This window comes from Myxocyprinus asiaticus, chromosome 4 (genome assembly GCF_019703515.2).
Source record: "Myxocyprinus asiaticus isolate MX2 ecotype Aquarium Trade chromosome 4, UBuf_Myxa_2, whole genome shotgun sequence".
NCBI lineage: Eukaryota > Metazoa > Chordata > Actinopteri > Cypriniformes > Catostomidae > Myxocyprinus > Myxocyprinus asiaticus.
Window position 1 is genome coordinate 44507121 of NC_059347.1, and position 20814 is coordinate 44527934.

The following is a 20814-nucleotide window of genomic DNA, read 5'->3' on the forward strand; positions in this document are numbered from 1 at the left end:
GCAGATTGTCTAGATAAGCCGACACTCTGATTTCTGCATTTCTTAGCAGTGTCAGGGCCGCTTTGAACCATTTGGTGAATACTCGAGGTGTTAGAGAAAGACCGAAAAGGAATTTTCACGTACTCGTAGGCTCTGCCCTGATAGGCGAACCTGAGATATTTCCTGTGAGCAGGAAATGTGAAAATAAGCGTCTTGGAGATCTTTTGACGTAAACCAGTCACCGTGACGAATAGAATGAGATAAAGATCAGAGCGTGAGCATTTTGAACTTGTATTTTCTGAGGTGTTTGATGAGGATCCGTAAATCTAGAATGGGACGGAGACTTCCCCCTTTTTTTGGAATAACAAAATACTGGGAATAAAAACTCTGATGGCGATCTTCCAACAGTATTATTCTTATCACTTTTTGCTTTTTCTTAAAGAGGTTATTTCTTCCTCTAATACTCGAGTAGGACACTTCGAATGCAGCCTTCGAATGCGACCTTCTTTCACGGGAATTCAGAGGATGCAAGAGGTGTATCCTTCGTGGGCACTCATAACCCACAATTCTTTGCTTCAACGGAAATGTCTAAAAACAAATGACGCCAATTTGCCCATAAATATGATGTTCAAACGAATGTTAATTCCCAAGTTGAAGTACCTCAGTAGATGGGTGCAAAGTAAATCATATGTCTAATTATATTAATATATAATTAAAATAAAATATTAGACTAAAAATCTATTTTCTTTCCTCTTTACATCATTTTAACTCTCCTAAAATGTACCTCATATATTTCCTTCCAGAGGGACTTTGTTCCCTTCTCACTCAAAGAGCTCGCGCTTGTTAAAGAGTGGCGTGCTGTCATAGCAACCATGTTACATTCCGTTTCCATTTGTCCTGCGACGGCCCTCTCATTTAAACGAGACATGTTTAAAGGAGGACATTTGGTATACTGCAGCCTTCAAAGGACGTGTCCTACCTAGCATGCAGCCTTCCAAAGGAGACATAGCCATTCTGAGCAGCAAGATGGGAGCTGCGGTAGCAGGAGTTATAGATGTGTTTATTGGCTTTATTTTTGTATTGTAGTTTTGTATTGTAGTTTTCTTTCATCTTCACACACCAGGCCCTTGGCCTGGATGCGCCAGAGAACGATTTATTTTGACAAGAGTGCTTGTGCAGACTTTCTCTTTTGCCCTCAGAACAAATCCCGTGGGAGGAGGGGGAAGAGAACTTGTGGGGGGCACTAAAGGAACCTGTGCTCCTGCCCCATGCACAATCAACAGTGGGGACATTGAAATTTTTACTTTCTGAACTGTATTTATGGACAGAAATATGTCGGTCTCGTGAGGGACTGGGACAGAAAAACCCTGGGTGCTGTCTCCAGAACCCTCCTGGCAAGTCAGACAAATCCCTCCTCTTCTTCCCAGCCTTTAGGTTGGCGGGACGATGTTTTATGGCTGCAGCCACAAAAAACTGTTTGAGTTTAGAATGGCCCGGTTTCTGTTGGGGAGCCACATTACCCAATTGTTGAGGTGGGGCTGGACTAGGAGGCTGGTAGACAGACTGTCCTCCTTTCTCAGAGGGCTTGAAACCTCCCCGGTTTGGCTGGTAGGGTCGCGGAGTCGGCTTCCTCGGGAGACAAACTTCAAACGCCTTACCCTCTTTCTTCCGAATGTCGCACTGTTGGGGCATAGCTGATTCAGAAATCATGACGGTCACTCTGTGACAATCCAAGCAGGCGATCCAGGCCTTTTAAACTGTCAGGAGATTGCTGCTCGCACAGGATCCCCACAAGTGCGTGAGTGCAACTTCAAAGTAAAAGCACTTCACATGTGCTTTTAGTAAATGTCTTATTCACTATGCACTGTATGTACAATTGGTTTGATTAGGTATTTTTTGAGAAAATGCAGTTGTTAACATGGACATACCATCCATGGTTGCTGGACTACTGTGTGTACTGACATTATCTTCTTTCTAATATATTAACAATTTCTTCATGTGCAAATAAATTACTAAAATTTGATGACTAAACAGAAATCAGAAGAAACTGCTATCTACCATTTCAAATACAATATTATATATAATAATGTTTTTTAGATTCTTTTTCACAAAGTTAAAAGATTGTGTGAAATTGAGTAAATATAGAGCTAATTTCTTTTGCAATTTTATGTTAATGTTATTTACTATATTAAATTGTTTGATATATAAGCATTGTATTGGCCTATCGGCCACTCTGCTCTCTGGATATCGGCATCGGCCATTCAAAAACCTGTATCGGTCAACCACTAATTTCCTTACATGCACTACAAGGAGAGCTTCTCTGTACAAGTATGTGTCCCAACAGTATTATTACCAACAGTGTGACCATTGCAGTGTGTGTATGCTCTGTTTGTAACTTTATACCAGGATCATGCGTGTCGAGCCTCGGGTGGTGTTAAATGTAGCTCACACAGTGGTACGGAGGGTTTCCTCCTTTGTCCGACAGATTGATTTTGCCCTGGACTGGATGGCAGTGGAGGCCGGCCGTGCTGTCTACAGGTAAGCACACTCTTTTTCTCATTTTCTTGTAGTTCCAACCAGGTCAGTATCAAGTCTGTGGTCACTGCTCGGCTTACTGATGTTGGATTAACTAAAGAGTGTCCTTTCTCATTTTACATGTAACACTTGGTTGTTGTTTTTTTTCTGTCTGTCTCAGACAAGGTGATAAGTCGGATAGTACTTTTATTGTTCTGAGTGGCCGCCTGCGCTCTGTCATCAGGAAAGAAGATGGGAAAAAAGAGCTTGCTGGAGAGTATGGGCGGGGAGACCTCATCGGTGTGGTGAGTGACAAGTGTGGATAAGAGTGTGGATAAACATGGTTTGTGCCGACTAGTGTTTTATGAATTATTGGCTGTCGAGAGACTAAATTATGGAAAGAATTATTGGCTGCAGAGAGCATGAAACCATCAAATTACTTTTTTGTTTACTTTTGTCATTTAAACAATATTGGTACTGTGTTAGATCACTTGATGTCCAGTGTAAATCCTGAATCCCGAAGCAAAACCATTTTAAACAAATGCAGCTTCTAGTTCCAATTTTTGTGTTGTGTTTGAAGCATGTATTTGTTTCTGATAGGTGGAAGCTTTGACTCATATGAATAGAGCTACTACAGTTCACGCAGTCCGAGACTCCGAACTGGCCAAGCTGCCTGAGGGAGCTCTCAACTCTATTAAGAGGAAATACCCACAGGTGAGCCCACATTAAAAACACCTCATTCTACTAACAAATGGTTTTTAAACTGGGGTCCAGGGACACCCCGGGAGTTGCAAGGGGGTACTAGGCAATCTATGGCAAATTTTACAGATAAAAGTATAACAAATGCTAAAAAGAAGAAAAAACTTTTTTTTTTTTTTTTTTTTTTACTGTATTTGACATTGTTTCATTCTGAAAAATTACATTAAAGGAATTGTTTACCCAAAAATTAAAATTCTCCCATCATGTACTCACTGTCATGCCACCCAAGATGTGTATGACTCTTTCTTCTGCAGAACACAAATGAAGATTTTTAGAAGAGTATTTTACCTATGTAGGTCCTCACAATGCAAGTGAATGGGTACCACAATTTTGAAGCTCCAAAAGCACATGAAGGCAGCAAAAATGTAATCCATATCTTCAGAAGCGATATGATAAGCTTGGGTGAGAAACAGATCAATATTTAAGTTTCTTTTTACTATAAATCTCCAGTTTCACATTCACATTCTTCTTCTTTTGTTTTTGTCGATCCCCATTCTTCGTGCATTTCACCGCCTACTGGTCAGTGAGGAGAATTTATAGTAAAAAAAAGACTTAAACATTTATCTGTTTCTCACCGCATATCACTTCTGAAGATATAGATTTAACAACTGGAGTCGTATGGATTACTTTTATGCTACCTTTATGTCCTTTTTGGAGCTTCAAAATGTTGGTACCCATTGACTTGCATTGTATGAACCTAAAAAGCTGATATATTCTCCTAAAAATCTTTGTTTGTGTTCTGCAGAAGAAAGTCATACACATCTAGGATGGCATGAAGGTGCGTAAATGATGAGAGAATTTTCATTTTTGGGTGAACTATCCCTTTTTAGAATTAAAAAATACATATGCATATAATGTCATATGAATATAATAAGCTATGAATTATGCAAAAACAATATTGCTAATTGTGTTCATCTATTTCTTGCAACATACATACTTTCAATGGGGTCCCTCGAAGGGGCTCATCATATTTGGGGATCCTTCGCATCAAAAAGTTTGAAAACCCCTGCACTAACACATCTCAGCATAGTTCACTGCATGTATGTAAACCATCATCCTACTTTTTTCTTAGGTTGTGACTCGTCTGATCCATCTTCTTGGGCAGAAAATCTTGGGAAACATGCAACAGGTTAATGGTCCACTATCAGGTAGGTATGGAACATTTTTGTGTTTGTGTTTTTGTATTCTCTCTAAAGCCTTAGCATCTTAATTGTCTTCACAGTTCGCAGTTTAGGTTTTCATACCCCAACCAGTAAGTGGGATGCAGGTAACCCAGCCTCCAACCTGTCTACTGTTGCCATTCTGCCTGTGTCTGAAGAAGTGCCTTTGACTGCCTTCACCCTAGAGTTACAGCATGCTGTCAGTGCTATTGGTCAGCATAGTTCCTCTTTTTTTCTTCTTATTTAAATTATTATTTTTTTTTTTCAACTCTACTGTCAAACTGATTTTAAGCTGACACTCTTAACTAACTCCACTATGTTTCAAAAAGGCCCCACTTTACTTCTTACCAGCGACATCATCAGACAATGCCTGGGTATTGCAGCCTTGGACAGGTGAGATTAAAACATGATTTGCATACTTATACTAGGCACTAAAGGTGTTATACTTTTAAGAATGTATATATACAGTACGGCAGCATTGATACACACTAACATGTAATAAAATTGTGTCTTTATTCCTCAGATCCCCTTGTCATGTAACATTTGCATTTTCATGAAGGTGTTAACATCTAGCTAATTTCATTACCATAAATTCATTAATATTCAACTTTTAGGCTCAATACTGATGTACAGTTACACTTAAAAACTGACCAATCATGGTAGTTCGGGTCGGGACTCTATTTTTGATCAACGGCAGATGGGGAGCTGATTCGGAAGGCTGTTTAAAAACAAAGTTTCTTTTTGCAGTTCCGTTCGGTGGCGCTAGTGGCACAGAAATGTCACTTCAGCTTTAATATTCAGAATAGTGGTCAATAAGGATGGGTTTTTCAATGACAATTCTTAAACATTCTCTTTAATTTTTGGTTGCATCCTTCATGCACACTTTTTAAATCCTTTGGCTTACTATTTTCAGTGTACTGTAATTTGAGACACTTGCATACAATTTAGCACAAATAGTAGTATGCAAATTGGGATGCAACATAATTTCTTTCCAGTGACATTAGTCAGCCATGGCTTTTTTGTTTCCTGTAAAGCGCTCTTCATTTGAATACTTGCTTGCCTCCTTTACAGTGTTCACGAGTACCGATTGTCCAGTTGGCTGGGCCAACAGGAAGACATCCACCGAATTGTCCTGTATCAGTCAGACAGTACTCTGACTCCTTGGACTCAACGCTGCATCAGACAGGCCGACTGCATCATTATAGTGGGTCTGGGGGAACAGGAGCCCACTGTGGGAGAGGTGAACTCACTTCAAATGGACTTAATTAATATAATTCAGCTTGTTTGGACTGTTGCTTGAGTTTGAGCTTTAAATGAAGCTTTAATAACACTCATGACTCGTTTTGGAACAGCTGAGCTGAGCTCTCTTGGCCTCTTCTGTTTGCGGATTTAGTTGGAACGTATGCTGGAGAGCAGTGCAGTGAGAGCTCAGAAGCAGCTGGTTCTGCTGCACCGTGAGGACGGGCCACCACCTAGAGGAACAGCTGAATGGCTCAACATGCGCAGTTGGATCTCCAGACATCTGCACCTGTCTTGCCCTCACAGGGTCTTCTCCAGGAGGAGTCTACCCAAACTGGTACCAATGATAACATGCTATTGCAGTATGAAAATGTCAATCGTAATATCAAGGAAGAAACCAAAATACATGCATATTTGGAGTTTATAAACAGTGGCAGTTCACTTTAACCTAACATACAGTACACTCAGTGACCACTTTATGAGGTACAGCTGTATACCTACATATTCATGCAATTATCTAATCAGCCAATCATGTGCCAGCAGTGCAGTGCATAAAATCATTCAGATACAGGTCAGGAGCTTCTGATAATGTTCACATCAACCATCAAAATGGGGAAAATGTTTTATCTCAGTGATTTCGACCGTGGCATGATTGTTGGTGCCAGACGGGCTGGTTTGAGTATTTCTGTAACTGCTGATCTCCTGGGATTTTCACGCACAACAGTCTCTAGAGTTCACTCAGAGTGGTGCCAAAAACAAAAAACATCCAGTGAGCAGCAGTTCTGCGGACAGAAACGCCTTGTTGATGAGAGAGGTTAACGGAGAATGGCCAGACTGGTTCGAGCTGACAGAAAGGCAATGGTAACTTAGATAACCCCTCTGTACAACTGCAGAGAGCTGGATAGCATCTCAGAATGCAAAACATGTCAAACCTTGAGGCAGATGGGCTATAACTGTAGAAGACCACATCGGGTCAGCCAAGAACAGAACTGCCGCTCACTGGATCTTTTTTGTTTTTGGCACTATTCTGAGAAAACTCTAGAGGCTGTTGTGTGTGAAAATCCCAGGAGATCAGCAGTTTTAGAAATACTCAAACCAGCCCGTCTGGCACAAAAAATCGTGCCACGGTCGAAATCACTGAGATCAAGTTTTTTCCCCATTCTGATGGTTGATGTGAACATTAACTGAAGCTCCTGACCCATATCTGCATGATATTATGCATTGTACTGCTGCCACACGATTGGCTGAGAAGATAACCACATGAATAAGTAGATGTACAGTTGTACCTAATAAAGTGGTCACTGAGTGTAAATGTCCACGTAAATAGTCATTTAGTAAATGCTTTTAATCCAAAGCGTCAGAAAAAAAACTGGAAACTGAATAAAGGACAATTTCCCTGTTGCAACGTGAGTTGCTTTACTAAAGGGTACAATGATGATGGTTCATAGCCTGCTCCTTGTAGGTTTCTGATTACTAACCCAGAGTTTTAGCCACTGCACCACACCACCTCTAAAAAAAGCTTTAAATGACAAGAACCTGCATTTAAAGAAGCTGTGTGATGAAATCTTTGTTCCTTTTTTACTTGTCCCAACTCCTGTCAGAGAGAGATGTATCAGAGGGTATTTGAGAAACCTCCTGATCGGCATTCTGACTTCTCGCGACTGGCCCGGATCCTGACAGGCAATGCAATTGCTTTGGTGCTGGGAGGAGGAGGGGCCAGGTACAGATCTGTCTTCCCCTTTATCCCCAATAATTCTGTTCCACCTTAATACACATTGCCTGCTGCCAAAAACATATCTCACACCAATAAAAGTAGTGAAAGCATGTTGATGTTTGTAGAATGTTTACTGATTTTCCTATTTTTTTCCCCAATATTTAATAGTCCAGTAGACCAATCTTTAGTAGTCCAACTCTGCAACATTTTCACTTAGAGTGTCCATTAACTAATCCTGGTATAGTGATTTCTAACTCACTAGTGATGTTTTGAGATTTACATTCTCAGCATGTTTGTTTGGTGTCTCCTGATGATAGCGACTCTTTTTCTACTCTTTGTCCCTGCCTGCAATCAGTCATAATCTGCGGCTCAATAAAGGTGGGTCCAAAAATAATATACAAGGGGGCATAAATTAATAACACATTTCACCCTAATCTTCTCTCACATAATGATGACATCATTTTTCAATAGTGTAATTCTGTATTGCAGTGATATGTTTGGCATGTTCTATATAATTACCTTTCTGTGGCCATATCTGCTTGTGATATGCTTGTAAAGATGTTTTAAATCTTAAGGTTTATTATAAAGGCATTGTTTACATATGATGTAGGTTTAAAGGTGAATTGTGCCATTTCTGTGCCACTAGTGGCAGCAAATAGAATTGCAAAAATAGTGATTCTTTCCAAACAGGTTTTCCAGACACTCATACCACTGTCCTTCCCATGTTTCTCCACTCATACAGAAATGTTTTGAAAATGGAACAGAGCCAAAATGTTAACACTCCCTGGGGAAATTAGCATACAAATAGCTTTCTTATACTTACAACATCTCTGCACATTAAACTGGGATAAGGGGAAAGTACTATGTGATGAGGAGGAGGGCGTGGCCGGGCCATGAGGGTGCACGGCCGGTGCTGAATCAGATGATCAGCGAGAGTGTAAGATAAAGGTGGGCCGGAGACGCCGGTTCGAGAGAGAGTGAGAGACGCACGCAGCCGCGCTCCATGTGTGCGTGTTCATCTTAGGGTTTATGTTTGTTTTATGTTGAGTTTTGCATTAAAACTTTGTTGACTGTTCAGCCGGTTCCCGCCTCCTCCTTGCCCATCCTTTAACTGTTACATACAAATATTAGAAAAATTACACATTTCACCTTTAAAATGCTTTTCAAGTATTTACGAGTAACACTGTAGACACTCAAAGTACACTATACCATCTTTCCATGCAGTCTTTCCTTCATTCTCAATGTCTTCATTTCCTCCTGCCCATCCAACAGAGGCTGCTCTCAGGTGGGCATCATTCGGGCACTGAGTGAAGCAGGCATCCCTGTGGATCTGATTGGTGGCACCTCCATTGGTTCACTGATAGGGGCACTCTATGCTGAAGAGCGAAGCGTCAGTCGTATGACGGTCAGGGCACGCCAGTGGGCCATGGTGAGACCGTTAAGCAATAACATTGATAAATTTAGGTCTACCATCAACTTTATTAATTCTAAATTGTTATCTCTTTCTGTATGCACAACAGGACTTTGGATCTATTTTTAAGAAGATCACAGACTTGACCTACCCGGTGACATCCATGTTTACTGGAAAATCATTTAACTCCAGTATCAGTGGCATCTTCAAGCACAAACAGATTGAGGTTCGGTGGCACTTGGCATTTCACAATACAAGCTAAACTTGTCAAAATATTAAATAGGTGTAATCCTTAAATCTCTTTGCATTTTATGATAGGATCTTTGGATCCCGTATTTCAACATCACCACAGACATCACCGCCTCTTCCATGAGAGTGCACACTGATGGTTAGCTCTGTCACTTAATCTCTAAATACTTCATCTCTACCATCTCTTGTGTATGATTTTAATAGTCTACTTTATGAATACTCTGTCTGTTAGGCTCTCTGTGGAGGTATGTTCGTGCTAGTATGTCTCTTTCTGGGTACCTTCCCCCTCTATGTGACCCTAAAGATGGACACTTACTCATGGATGGTGGCTACATCAATAATCTACCAGGTTAAGTGTTTGTATCTTCTGTATAGATGCTAATGACCAAATTAAATGTTACAATTGCAATATAAAGTGTCTCTTGTATTCTCTGTTTAAAGCTGACATGGCTCGCTCGATGGGTGCCAAGGTGGTGATTGCTGTTGATGTTGGCAGTCAAGATGAAACTGATCTTACCAACTATGGAGACTCTTTGTCTGGGTGGTGGCTGCTATGGAAACGCTTGAACCCTCTAACAGAACGAGTAAAGGTTGGAGAAATGTGGATAACTTTATTTGTTTATTAATTTGTTTATTTGTACACGGAAAATTTTACAGTATTAGCTAAAAGCCCAATTTCAACTGTTGTCCCTTGGCAGAGGTAACATAAAATGACAACATATGCAAGAGTGTAACAGATAAGGACGGGCAAGGAGGAGGCGGGAACCGGCTGAACAGTAAACATAAAGTTTAATAAAAACTCAACATAAAACCAACATAAACAAACACAGACACACATGCAATGCAGCCGCGTGCGTCTCTCTCTCTCGAACTGGCGCCTCCGGCAAGTCTTTATCCTCCTCCCGGCTGATTAGCCCAATTCAGGGCCTGCCGTGTGTCCTCATGGGCCAGCCCCGCCCTCCTCCTCATCACAAAGAGAAATGGGGATGACTGAATATTGGACTAATGCATGGTTATTCAAGACCACATCTGCTGAATGTGTTTACTTGTAGGTTTTACACTTTGAGAATTTAAATATATTTGTGTTTAAATAAATTTAAATATATGTGTATTTAAATATATTCAAAATTTGTATTTTAAATATATTTAAATATTTCATGTTTACATGTAATAAGTTTCATATTTAATATTTAAATATATACTGTACATTTTTCATGATTGTTTGTTAGATATTAAAAAAATAAAATAAAATCTATTCTAGAATAAATCTTATGGACTGATGAAAAAAATGTATAGTCCCTACCAGGCGGGTTCAAAAGACTCCAAATATCTGTAAGACCAAGAATTTTACACATCCTGTGAAGCGTCATTGTTGCTCTAGGGGGCTTACACACTTTTGCTTCACTATGATCAAGGACTGAGTCCATCAAAAGATTAAAGTCTCCTCCCAATATTATATCATGAGGGGTGCCAGCGGCTTGCAACATCCCTTCAAGATCTATAAAAAAGCCCTGATCATCAGTGTTAGGTGCGTAAATATTCGCCAAAATCAACCTTTGCCCCTGAATTTCTGCTAAAACAATAATGGCTCTTCCTAATTTATCTTTAATCTGTTTGAGACATTTGAATTGTAGATGTTTACTTATCAATGTAATGACTCCCCTGCTCTTACTTGAGCCAGCAGTAAAGAAAACATGTCCACCCCATATCTTCCCAAATTTGTTTGCTTCCTGCGGGGAAAGATGTGTTTCTTGAAGAAACACTATATCATATTTCTTACGTTTAAGAAAAGAAATAACCTTTCTTCTTTTTATGGGGTGCCCCAACCCATTCACATTCCACTTGGAGAGAGACAATCCACTCATATTAACATTTGACATTTTGACATATGAGAAAAAATAGATTGTGTGTCAAAAATAAAATGATAAAGACCACATTCCAACATTGGTGCAACAATCAACCCCTGAACATCCCCCAGAACAAAAAAAACAGAAAAAAGAAAAATGTGTGCATTAACCCTGTGCACGACAGTGCCAACTGGCATTCATCCCTCTAAACTCAAACAGTCCATGTACGCCTACGAGAGCCCCTGCGACAACTTTGCCGTCAGGTTGCTCAAGTCTGGTGCTTCTATACAAATTTTGTGAGACAGAATTACACAACAGAAAATAAACTATAAAACAAACTCCAGCCAATAGGTGGAATAAGCACAAAGAACATGTAGATTCATCCACAAACTGTCCCGAAGGAATATTATTCCACAAAACAAACTCCAGCCGCTAGGCAGAACCAGCACAAAAAGAAACAAAAAAGACACTCAGTTTCCTCGGACGGTCAAGTAAATGTTCAGTGAGTCAGGCCCACTCGGCTGCATCGAGAGCATCACACAATGACTTACTCATTCCATTGACTTTATGAAGGACATCGCTTGCTGTGGGCATGTAAATATTTTGCGGCCATTCTTAGTATCTATTCTCAATTTGGCCGGGAACATCAGTGCAAAAGCGAATTTCCGTTGATGTAAGAGTTTCTTGTATTCCTTGAATCGATCAAGTTTCTCTCTTGTCAAATTTGCAAAGGCTGGGAACAAGAAAATGCTGTGGTTCTTCCAAGAAAGCCTTCCTTTACTCCTCGCCTCGCGCAACACGAGATCTTTATCGGATGATCTCAATTTGGCCAGAATTGATCGGAGCGTGTCTCCCTCCGCGGATCTCCGAGCCGGAACACTGTGAGCTCGCTCCATTTCCAGCTTATGGCCTGTTATATCGAGCAGACTCGGGAAGAGCTCGTCTAGGAATTTCACCATATCTCGGCCTTCTTCGTCCTCAGGAATTCCAACAATTCAGACGTTGTTTCGCCGGTTATGATTCTCCAGGTCTTCCAACTTTTCCCAGATGCGCTCCAAGTCCGCCTTGGTTGCTAGCAGGTTAGCAGCTAATTCCCTCGCCGATGACTCCAGATAATTGATCCGTTTCTCAATATCTGCCACTCTTGTAACAGTGAATTTTGTCTCCATGGCAGTTAGCGATCGACGTGTTACAGCAAGATCCTCCAAGTCAGCAACGACCTTCGTCAGCATTGCCGACATGTTCAACAGTTGACACTGAATCTCTTTCACCTTACTGGCCAAACTGAGTCCTGGGCTTTCAGCCTACTGCTCAGGGGCTTCAGCTTGAGCACTTTTAATGTCTCCAGAGCCCGAGGATTTTGAATTCTTTGACATATTGTCTTCATAGAACAGTTATGGATCAGGGTGTATCGAATCTCACCGGTTTATTACACAAAAAGTATTAAAACTAGCAAAGTGTGCAGAGCTCGCCGTTCACGCATCCGAACCTCGCATGGCGCCACGCAACTCCCCATGATTGTTTGTTTGTTTAACACAGAGATTGCATTTAGATTGTACAGTGATGATTATCATCTAAATTCAAAGCTGCTTGGCTGGTACATGCTTTGATGCATTGAGCTGAGACATTTATGTGGACAACATGAGTTTGAATCCAGCTCGCAACATTTGCTGATGCCCTTCTGTGCTTTTCTCCTTACTATTTTCCTCAATGTACCATCCTCTTAGTAAGAGAGGCAGAAAGCCCAAACATATATATGTAACGCATACAAAATGTAAATGGAATACATTTTTACTTCACATCTCTAGGTGTTGAACATGGCAGAGATTCAGACCCGTCTGGCCTATGTGTGCTCTGTGCGTCAGCTGGAGTTGGTAAAAGACAGCGACTACTGCGAGTACCTGCGACCACCCATAGACCGCTATGGTACACTGGAGTTTGGCAAATTTGATGAGATTGCTGTGAGTGCCCTATCATTCTCTCATAGAAGCCTCTGTTTTCTTTTATTTGATTATAGCAAGGCATTTCTGTGTTATTGCAGGACGTTGGCTACCTGCATGGAAAGACTGTGTTTGATGTGTGGTGTCGGAGTGGAGTGAGGGAGAAGATGCTCAAAGACCAACATCAAGAGGATTTCCACAAAACCAAAACCAATGTGAGTGGAGTAGAATGGCACCAAAACTCTCAATACATAACCAATATAACCCAATACATAATTTAGCTTGGCTTATCACATCACAACATGCAGTTGTTTTCTTCTGCATGAATTTATATATCATTGTCATAGCATAACATTTCAACCTTCTTCAGCTTCCATGGTAAAGGCCTGATTTACCTTATTATCTGTCTTCCAGGTGATGACCTGTCCCAATGCTTCTTTCACGGACCTGGCTGAAATAGTGTCCAGAATAGAACCAGTGAAGCAGGCCCTTGTGGATGGTAAGGAACTAACATTGTATTTATGCTTCACCCACATTCAGATACATTTAATTATGCTTTTCACTCAAGTCTTTTCTCCATGCCCTTTCTCTCACCTCTGTACTTTATTTTGCATGGTGTGGTGTAGTGGTTAAAGCTCAGGGCCTACAATCAGTACGATTCCCTCAAAGAGCCATTGTGTACTTGAGCAAGACACTTAAAGTGATAGTTCATCCCAAAATGAATATTCATGCATTTCAATCATTTACTCACCCTCATGTTGTTCCAAATCATGTTGTGGAACACAGAAGGAGATGTTAGGCCGAATGCATGCCTAAATCACCATTTACTTTCATTGTATGGAAAAAGATGCAATGAGAGTAAATGGTAACTAATGCTAACATTCTGCCTAACATCTCCTTTTGTGTTCCATGGGAAAAAAAGAAAGGGAATACGGGTTTGGAACAACATTAGGGGTGAGTAAATGATGTCCGAGTGTTCATTTTTTGAGTAAAATATCCCTTTTACCAGAGGGCGATTGTCCTTCTAAGTTTAAAAAATTACTTTCTTACATTGACACACACACAGAGGAGTCTGAGTACCAGACAGACTATGATGAGGATGCAGTGCTGTCAGACTTTGATCTGTCCAACCCGAACAGTGAACACAGCGAGCATACTGAGGAAGAGGAGGAGGAGGAGACTGCAGATACGCCTGATACAGTAAGATGACTGGAGAGAAGACAAAAACATGCTTTTATGATTTAGTATGGCCTGTACTTTGAATACTTATGATTTTCATCTTCCAAACAGGAGGATGAAATGGAGATCAGGCACAGGAGGCATCGAGCACACAACCACACCAGCCACCTCACCTAACCTCAGATACCTCTTGTCCAAGATGTTTAGATGTTTTGTGTTTAGTATGGGCCCATATGAGGAGATTTGAACTAAACTAAAGTTACGTTCAGTACTGGAATTCTCTTGCTTAAATGTTTAGAAACTAACAAATCATTAGAAAAGGACTCTGGGGGGCCTGGGTAGCTCAGCGAGTATTGACGCTGACTACCACCCCTGGAGTCGCAAGTTTGAATCCAGGGTCTGCTGAGTGACTCCAGCCAGGTCTCCTAAGCAACCAAATTGGCCCGGTTGCTAGGGAGGGTAGAGTCACATGGGGTAACCTCCTCGTGGTCACGATTAAGTGGTTCTTGCTCTCAATGGGGCACGTGGTAAGTTGTGTGTGGATTGCAGAATTTAGCATGAGCCTCCATATGTTGTCATGCACAGCGAGCCACGTGATAAAATTGACGGCCTCCGCCACCCGGATTGAGGTGAGTAACCGCGCCACCACAAGGACCTACTAAAGTAGTGGGAATTGGGCTTTCCAACATTGGGAGAAAAGGGTATAAAGAAAAAGAAAAAAAAAAGAACATACTTCTTTTCTAGATTAAAAAAGTATGTTGTAGGAGCATCCATGTCACATACAGAAACAAAACGTGCTCTGACAATAGCTCCTTTTGTTGCAAAAAAGAAAAGGACCTAACACAAAAGGGTAAAGTATTATGGTACATCTTATTTATTTAATCCCAAAAGAATGGTAAATGAGCCTGAGATTTTGGTCTAACAGATTGTGGTCAAACTTCATATTGAGCCATAGATAAGCTGGTACCTTCACGTGTTCCTCCTCAACGCCGGATTCAATCTCTGACTCTAGTAATATTGATAACAACAAAGTGCTTTTAATTTTAGTATTACAGGTCAGTAATTAAAACATTTCGCTTTGAATTTCGTATGCAAACTGTCAATGCAATTTCAACACAATTTCACTTTCACAAAAACAAGCTGTTTGTGCCTATAGTATCTTAACTGTTAACATTGAAGATGCGATATCAGATGGTTGTATTTTTTATGTTTTAATGTAAAAATTATTCTAATCTGTTTATAACCTAAGGACAGTAGTTTTATGGGTAAATTGAAGATTGAATAAGATAATAAACGGTCTCCTGCACTGTCATTGTTATATTTGGCCAATAAATAGTTAATAGTTTTATGAAGCCTTGGTCCATTGTTTAATACTGGATATACGGATATAGATTTGGGTGCTTTAAGCTTTAAAGTGAGGCATAATCCACCGCCATTGTATTGAGAAGATGGTCCGAGATTCATTAATTATGTGTGTATTAAAAATGCATTATTTATCATGTCTATTTTTTATCTAATTTTAAAAGCATAATATTAAACATTTATTAAAATAGCTGCAAATAGCATTGAACTGGGTCAAACATGATTAGAACATACCATATTTCTTTAGAAACTTTGACAGGTAAGCAGAGAAGGCTCTGTGTTCTTTAAAATTAAATGACGAGACTGAAGAGTCTGAAGATACCAAAGATGGAGGATATAGATGCATGAGATATCTGGACATGGAGTGTCCACCTAAAAAATACAATAAACAACTGTGGAAGCAACTCAACTGTGGGGCTGTCATTGTCAAAATTCAGCACCACATAGAACCAGTCAGGCAAAAATACTTCCAGGACCTTGGACAAGGCCTTAATATAGAACAAAATGTGTTTTCAGTTTAGTGTAATGGAATAATTTATGAAAAATAATTCCATAACTTCATAAGAAAGTGGATAATTATGTTTGTTTTGAGATCACAAAAACTATCAGGAGATTAGAGCACGTGGTTCTAGTCAATATTTTGATAATTTGTTAGTGAGAAAAATCATGGTAGCACTTTATTTACAGTACTATTCTACATTTACGTACTATATAATTACAACAACAACAACAGTAATTACTAGGCACTAATCCTAAACCTAACACCAACCCTAACCTTAACCCATATTAAGTACATGTAGTTACCTAATATTACTCAGTCCTTTTTTGGGTTAGGGTTAGGGTTAACCCTATCCATACTCTAAAATAAAGTGCAACCAAAATCATGTCTGAATTCAAGTTCTGAAGTTTGATTAATGGTGTTTTAACCAACCATCTACAAAATATTATTAAATCTAACAACAAAAATCTAAACTATAATACATGTTGTCCTTCACTCTATATATAAGCCACACAATGTGCAGACCAGGCTGGTCGATATCCCAGAGAGCCACGTAACAAGCTGTTGTCTCTTAAGAGAATGGGATATTTTTTGGTTTGAAGATTTGAATTTGAAGAGAGAAAAAAATTGAAGAGAGAAAGATGTTATTTTGGAAGAGAGAAAAAAAAAATTTGAAGAGAGAAAAATTTTATTTTGGAAGAGAGAAAAAAAAATGAAGAGAGAAAAATGTTATTTTGGAAGAGAGAAAAAAATTTGAAGAGAGAAAAAAAATATTTTGGAAGAGAGAAAAAAAATTTGAAGACAGAAAAAAAATTGAAGAGAGAACAAAAATATTTTGGAAGAGAAAAAAAATATTTTGGAAGAGAGAAAAAAAATTATTTTGGAAGAGAAAAAAAAATTTTGAAGAGAAAAATTTTTTATTTTGGAAGAGAGAAAAACAAATTAAGAAGAGAGAAAAAAAAAACCTCACATCACAATTGTTCTACTCCTACGTTTTTTATGTGCATAAATTATGTCTTGTCTCAATTGTTGTGTATACAATTAGAAACAATGGAAGTGAACCAGAAGGTGTCAAAAATTTTGCTACTTTAGCTGATAACATAAAAAAAAATGCTATTTTCCCAGCTGGTCCAGCTAGTGTGCGTGCAGTTAACTGACAGGCCATATTTGTATCTAAAAGGTGATTGGCTATTTTGCCTGTAAGGCGGGACTTCCTTTTTTCCACCTTCCGTGTTGGGTGTTCTAATTTCTCCCGTAAATTTAAATACAAGTGGTCCATTCCGGGCTAAACAGTCCTTGGTGCAAAGAACCAATGCTTGGGCTTATTTTGTAAATATTTTCGCTGATGGAGAAGAAATATACAAACTAACTGGCCAATTTTTGTCTGAAGCGTTAGTTATTCAACACTGTTTACATATTTGTTAAATTGTAGCAATATCTATGAGACCAGCACGAGGCCGCTGATATTCAGAACAATAGCTCTGTTGCTCCTGTGAAACTGCTTAAATAAAATCCAATACTTCCAAAGTGTTGTTGACCACTAGGTGTCAGCACACTACAAATATGTGTTGAGTTAGCTTTAAACCCCAAACAGCTGCATTTTCCTCTCTTGTCTGTCAGACGCCTGGACTCCTGCCAGCACAGTTCATGCCACCCTTCTCACTCCCATCTTTCTTCAGAGCCTGATGTGTTTAATTTCAGAGGATAGATCTCTTTATTAAGTCTTCTGTCTTTTTGATTCCACATGAAATTTCTTTAGCCTGTCACCTGTGTTGGGGAGGTTGGGTTGTACTGGGGGGATGGTACTTGTGGAAGAAAGAGGGACTGCTTTGTGTTCACTTAATTACAGTCCTAATATTTCTTTTTCTAGATTATGTTTCACCCAGGCATCCATACCGCCTCCCAACACAGCCTTCCCCCATACCCTTCAGTCATAGCACTCTAAAACAGAACTTCCTCCAAAAGAACCTTGAAGGGAAAAAAGAACATCAGTCAGGTTTAGGGTGAACAGACTCTAACTTATGTGCCATATACGTGCAAGTATATGTTTATGCTTGAGTTTGGCACATGTCATATTTTTTATACATAACCTGTGGGTCACCAGAGGAATTCAGCTCATTCTTATAGAACTTGATATATATTTCCTGCTTCTGAAGACTCAGAATTTGCCCAAGAAAAAGAAGGAGTCTGTGGAAAGTTTTTTTTATCTGTGTCAAATATTGGCCAAATAGAGCAGTGAAGAACTTTTCCACCTTGGGACATCTCCTTGCTCTTTTTATCATTCTTCTCTTTTGTCAGAGTAGTTAGCCAGAAGTTCGGCTGGTACTTTTTCTCTTTATAAATACATGAATTATGGCCAGGTGAGCCAATTTTGCACAAGTGAGATAAAGTCTTTCCAACCTTTCCAAACACTGCGTATAGAGAACACATGCAGCTCTGCCAGCCCTATACACACCAAAAGCAGTTTTGAGTCTTTTCAGTAAATCCCTGTTTTGGAAATGTTTAAAGGGTGCATGAGTGCCAACAAGCACTAAGTGTTTGCACCAGGAACTCCATTACAATAGAAGCGACCACAAGGAGTGTTCATTAGGGGCACTTTTAAAAGATTACACAATCAATGCAAGGCTATAAAAAGTGTGTTTAACCACTCTAATGAAAAGAAGAGATAAATAGAGATCCCTGGGGATATTTTATGAACCTTTAGGTGAAATAGTCTATAATCACAGGGAAACAATAAGGTGGCTTTATTTGATTGCTCAGTTGTGGGGGAGAGAGAGAGATAAAGTGTTAGAGAGATACAAGTAGCAACATTTTGAAGCCAAGATTATATTCAGCTGCCTTCTACTGCAGCGATTTAAATGAACCCTGAAATGCTCCAGTGCTTGGTTGGCACAGCTTTGCACCTGCATCTTTTTAAAAAGCCATGGGTGCACCAAACAGAAAAGTTAGTGTTGACATGTCACATAGCTGTCTCACCATAGCTTTCCTACTTGTAGCCATTCGATCACATTAGGAAGAGATGTTAAGCAGCATGTTAGCTTCAGTCACCAACCATTTTTGTGTGACTGCAAATGGTGATGCAGACTAACATATTGCCTAACATCTCCTTTTGCTTTCCAAAGAAGAATGGGTGAGGGTGAGTAAATGATGACTGAATTTTCATTTTGGGTGAACTATGCCTTTAAACTATGCCTTTCATTGTATGGAAAAAACATACAATGAAAGTGAATGGTGACTGAGGCTAACATTCTGCCAAACATCTCAATTTGTGTTCTAAAGATAACAGTCATGCGGGTTTGGAACAACATGAGGGTGAGTAAATGGTGGCAGAAATAAAATTTTTGGGTGAACTATCCCTTTAAGGCCTCTTCAAACAAACTGTCCTGTGCATGCAGGGTGTGCATGAAAGGATGTGATATCACCATCCACTTTACATTGTCAGTATTTCACATTCTGCTTTTTCCTTTTCCTGACAGGCAGTATTTTGCCCTTGATTTAAGCTTCACTCACACATGCCAAACTGTGACAAGTGGCATCCCCTTGACACCTGCATATGTTGGCCATTTGTGAGACTGATGCTCATGCACATGCTTTGCTTATTTCTCTGGCTGTCAGAGGGTCCACAGAGCATAGTCACCCGACCTCAGATATAGATGAGTGGGCTGGAGTCGGTCCTGCCTGCTGAGCCAGGTGTTTGGCTTGGAAGTGGTCCACAGCTTTGCGGCTTTCAGAAACCCTTCAGTTCCCCATATTCACTGGGCAGAGGTGAGGTTAGAGTAAACTGTATTCTTGTCGTTCTCGGACCGTACTGCTCTCTCTTGTTCCACTGCTCTGGATGCTATCCAGACGTTGGACTGGGCTTTGTCTTCTGGAAGAGGTTTTCTTGTTATGGCAGTCATATGACTCATTAAGCCATCTGAAGTGTTAGCATGTGAGGAGGCGAGACCGTCTTAAAAGAATCCTTTAGCACTCCAGTTGAGGTTAGAATGCAGTACAGAGGGTCACAGAAAACAAAGCATGTTCATTGCCGTTTCTTTGGCTTATCTTGACAATATGGGTCAGTGCATGGTACTTGTCCCTTCTTCAGCCACCCCAAACCCCTGACCATTTTAGAGACAAGCACACCTGATTCATCATCTGACCTCAAGATGGGAGTCTGTATGACAAACATGATCACACGGGAAGTCGGCATGTTGTTTCTAAGAGTTCCAGTACCCTAGAATCTGACACATATCAGCATCTGCTATCAGATATTTTCGCATCAGCTTCAATGTGTTTACCTTCCCTTGTCGTTGAAGTGCGTTGCGTTAGCAACATAAGAGACCCGGGAAGTAATTGCATTTGCATAACTGGTGACGAACGCGATACGGAGGTTGCATTTTCCCCTCTAACATTACCTTTTTTTTTACTCCACTCATGGTTAGGTTTAGGTTTGGGGTTTGGTTTGGCGGGTACAGTTCATAAAATATGCATTCCTCTTCACTGAAGTACAGCCTGTACAGCTGAAAACAACTTGCTTCACAACTCGCTTTTGGCGCCCCTCGGTGGACATTCCACCCGGAATATAGAGCTCATGCGTGCCCATAGAGATATATCTATCTGCAGAGCGATATGATACTATTGTGTGCCCATATGCCTAACAACACTTACCACTTTGGCCACTAGGGGCAGAGTTTTGAATTTTGGTAAAAACAGACAAAAAGTCAACCTACTGTTATGGATTTCACTGATATTAAAGTCTGTCGCTATGTATATTTCTTTGTGTCTAGTAAATGCCTTTAAGACTAAACAGCTGAATAACTCAGAAGACACAGTGGAGTTCCCAGTTATGTTTAATTGAAGTATCAACTTTATTTCAGATGTTTCTCTTAAAATTCCTTAATGGAAATAAATATAGACATAAGTGAGATACAATCAAATTATATAGTGATAACATTAATATGGACCACATATCTCTGATCA

At 39.9% G+C, this 20814-nt stretch overlaps 1 protein-coding gene across 1 annotated transcript in view; it reads left to right on the forward strand.

Moving 5' to 3' along the window:
• Positions 1–15889, forward strand: part of LOC127439952 (patatin-like phospholipase domain-containing protein 7) — a 31442-nt gene extending 15553 nt beyond the window's left edge. The window contains exons 18-36 of the mRNA XM_051696257.1: positions 2386–2517; positions 2675–2798; positions 3094–3207; positions 4325–4400; positions 4475–4624; positions 4742–4805; positions 5484–5652; positions 5806–5988; positions 7253–7371; positions 8638–8794; positions 8886–9002; positions 9095–9164; positions 9258–9374; positions 9467–9615; positions 12681–12833; positions 12914–13027; positions 13227–13311; positions 13879–14012; positions 14103–15889. Of these exons, the coding sequence (XP_051552217.1) occupies positions 2386–2517; positions 2675–2798; positions 3094–3207; positions 4325–4400; positions 4475–4624; positions 4742–4805; positions 5484–5652; positions 5806–5988; positions 7253–7371; positions 8638–8794; positions 8886–9002; positions 9095–9164; positions 9258–9374; positions 9467–9615; positions 12681–12833; positions 12914–13027; positions 13227–13311; positions 13879–14012; positions 14103–14168 (2293 nt within the window). The 3' untranslated portion in view covers positions 14169–15889. The remainder of the gene's footprint in view (positions 1–2385; positions 2518–2674; positions 2799–3093; positions 3208–4324; positions 4401–4474; positions 4625–4741; positions 4806–5483; positions 5653–5805; positions 5989–7252; positions 7372–8637; positions 8795–8885; positions 9003–9094; positions 9165–9257; positions 9375–9466; positions 9616–12680; positions 12834–12913; positions 13028–13226; positions 13312–13878; positions 14013–14102) is intronic.
• The last annotated feature ends 4925 nt before the right edge of the window (positions 15890–20814 follow it).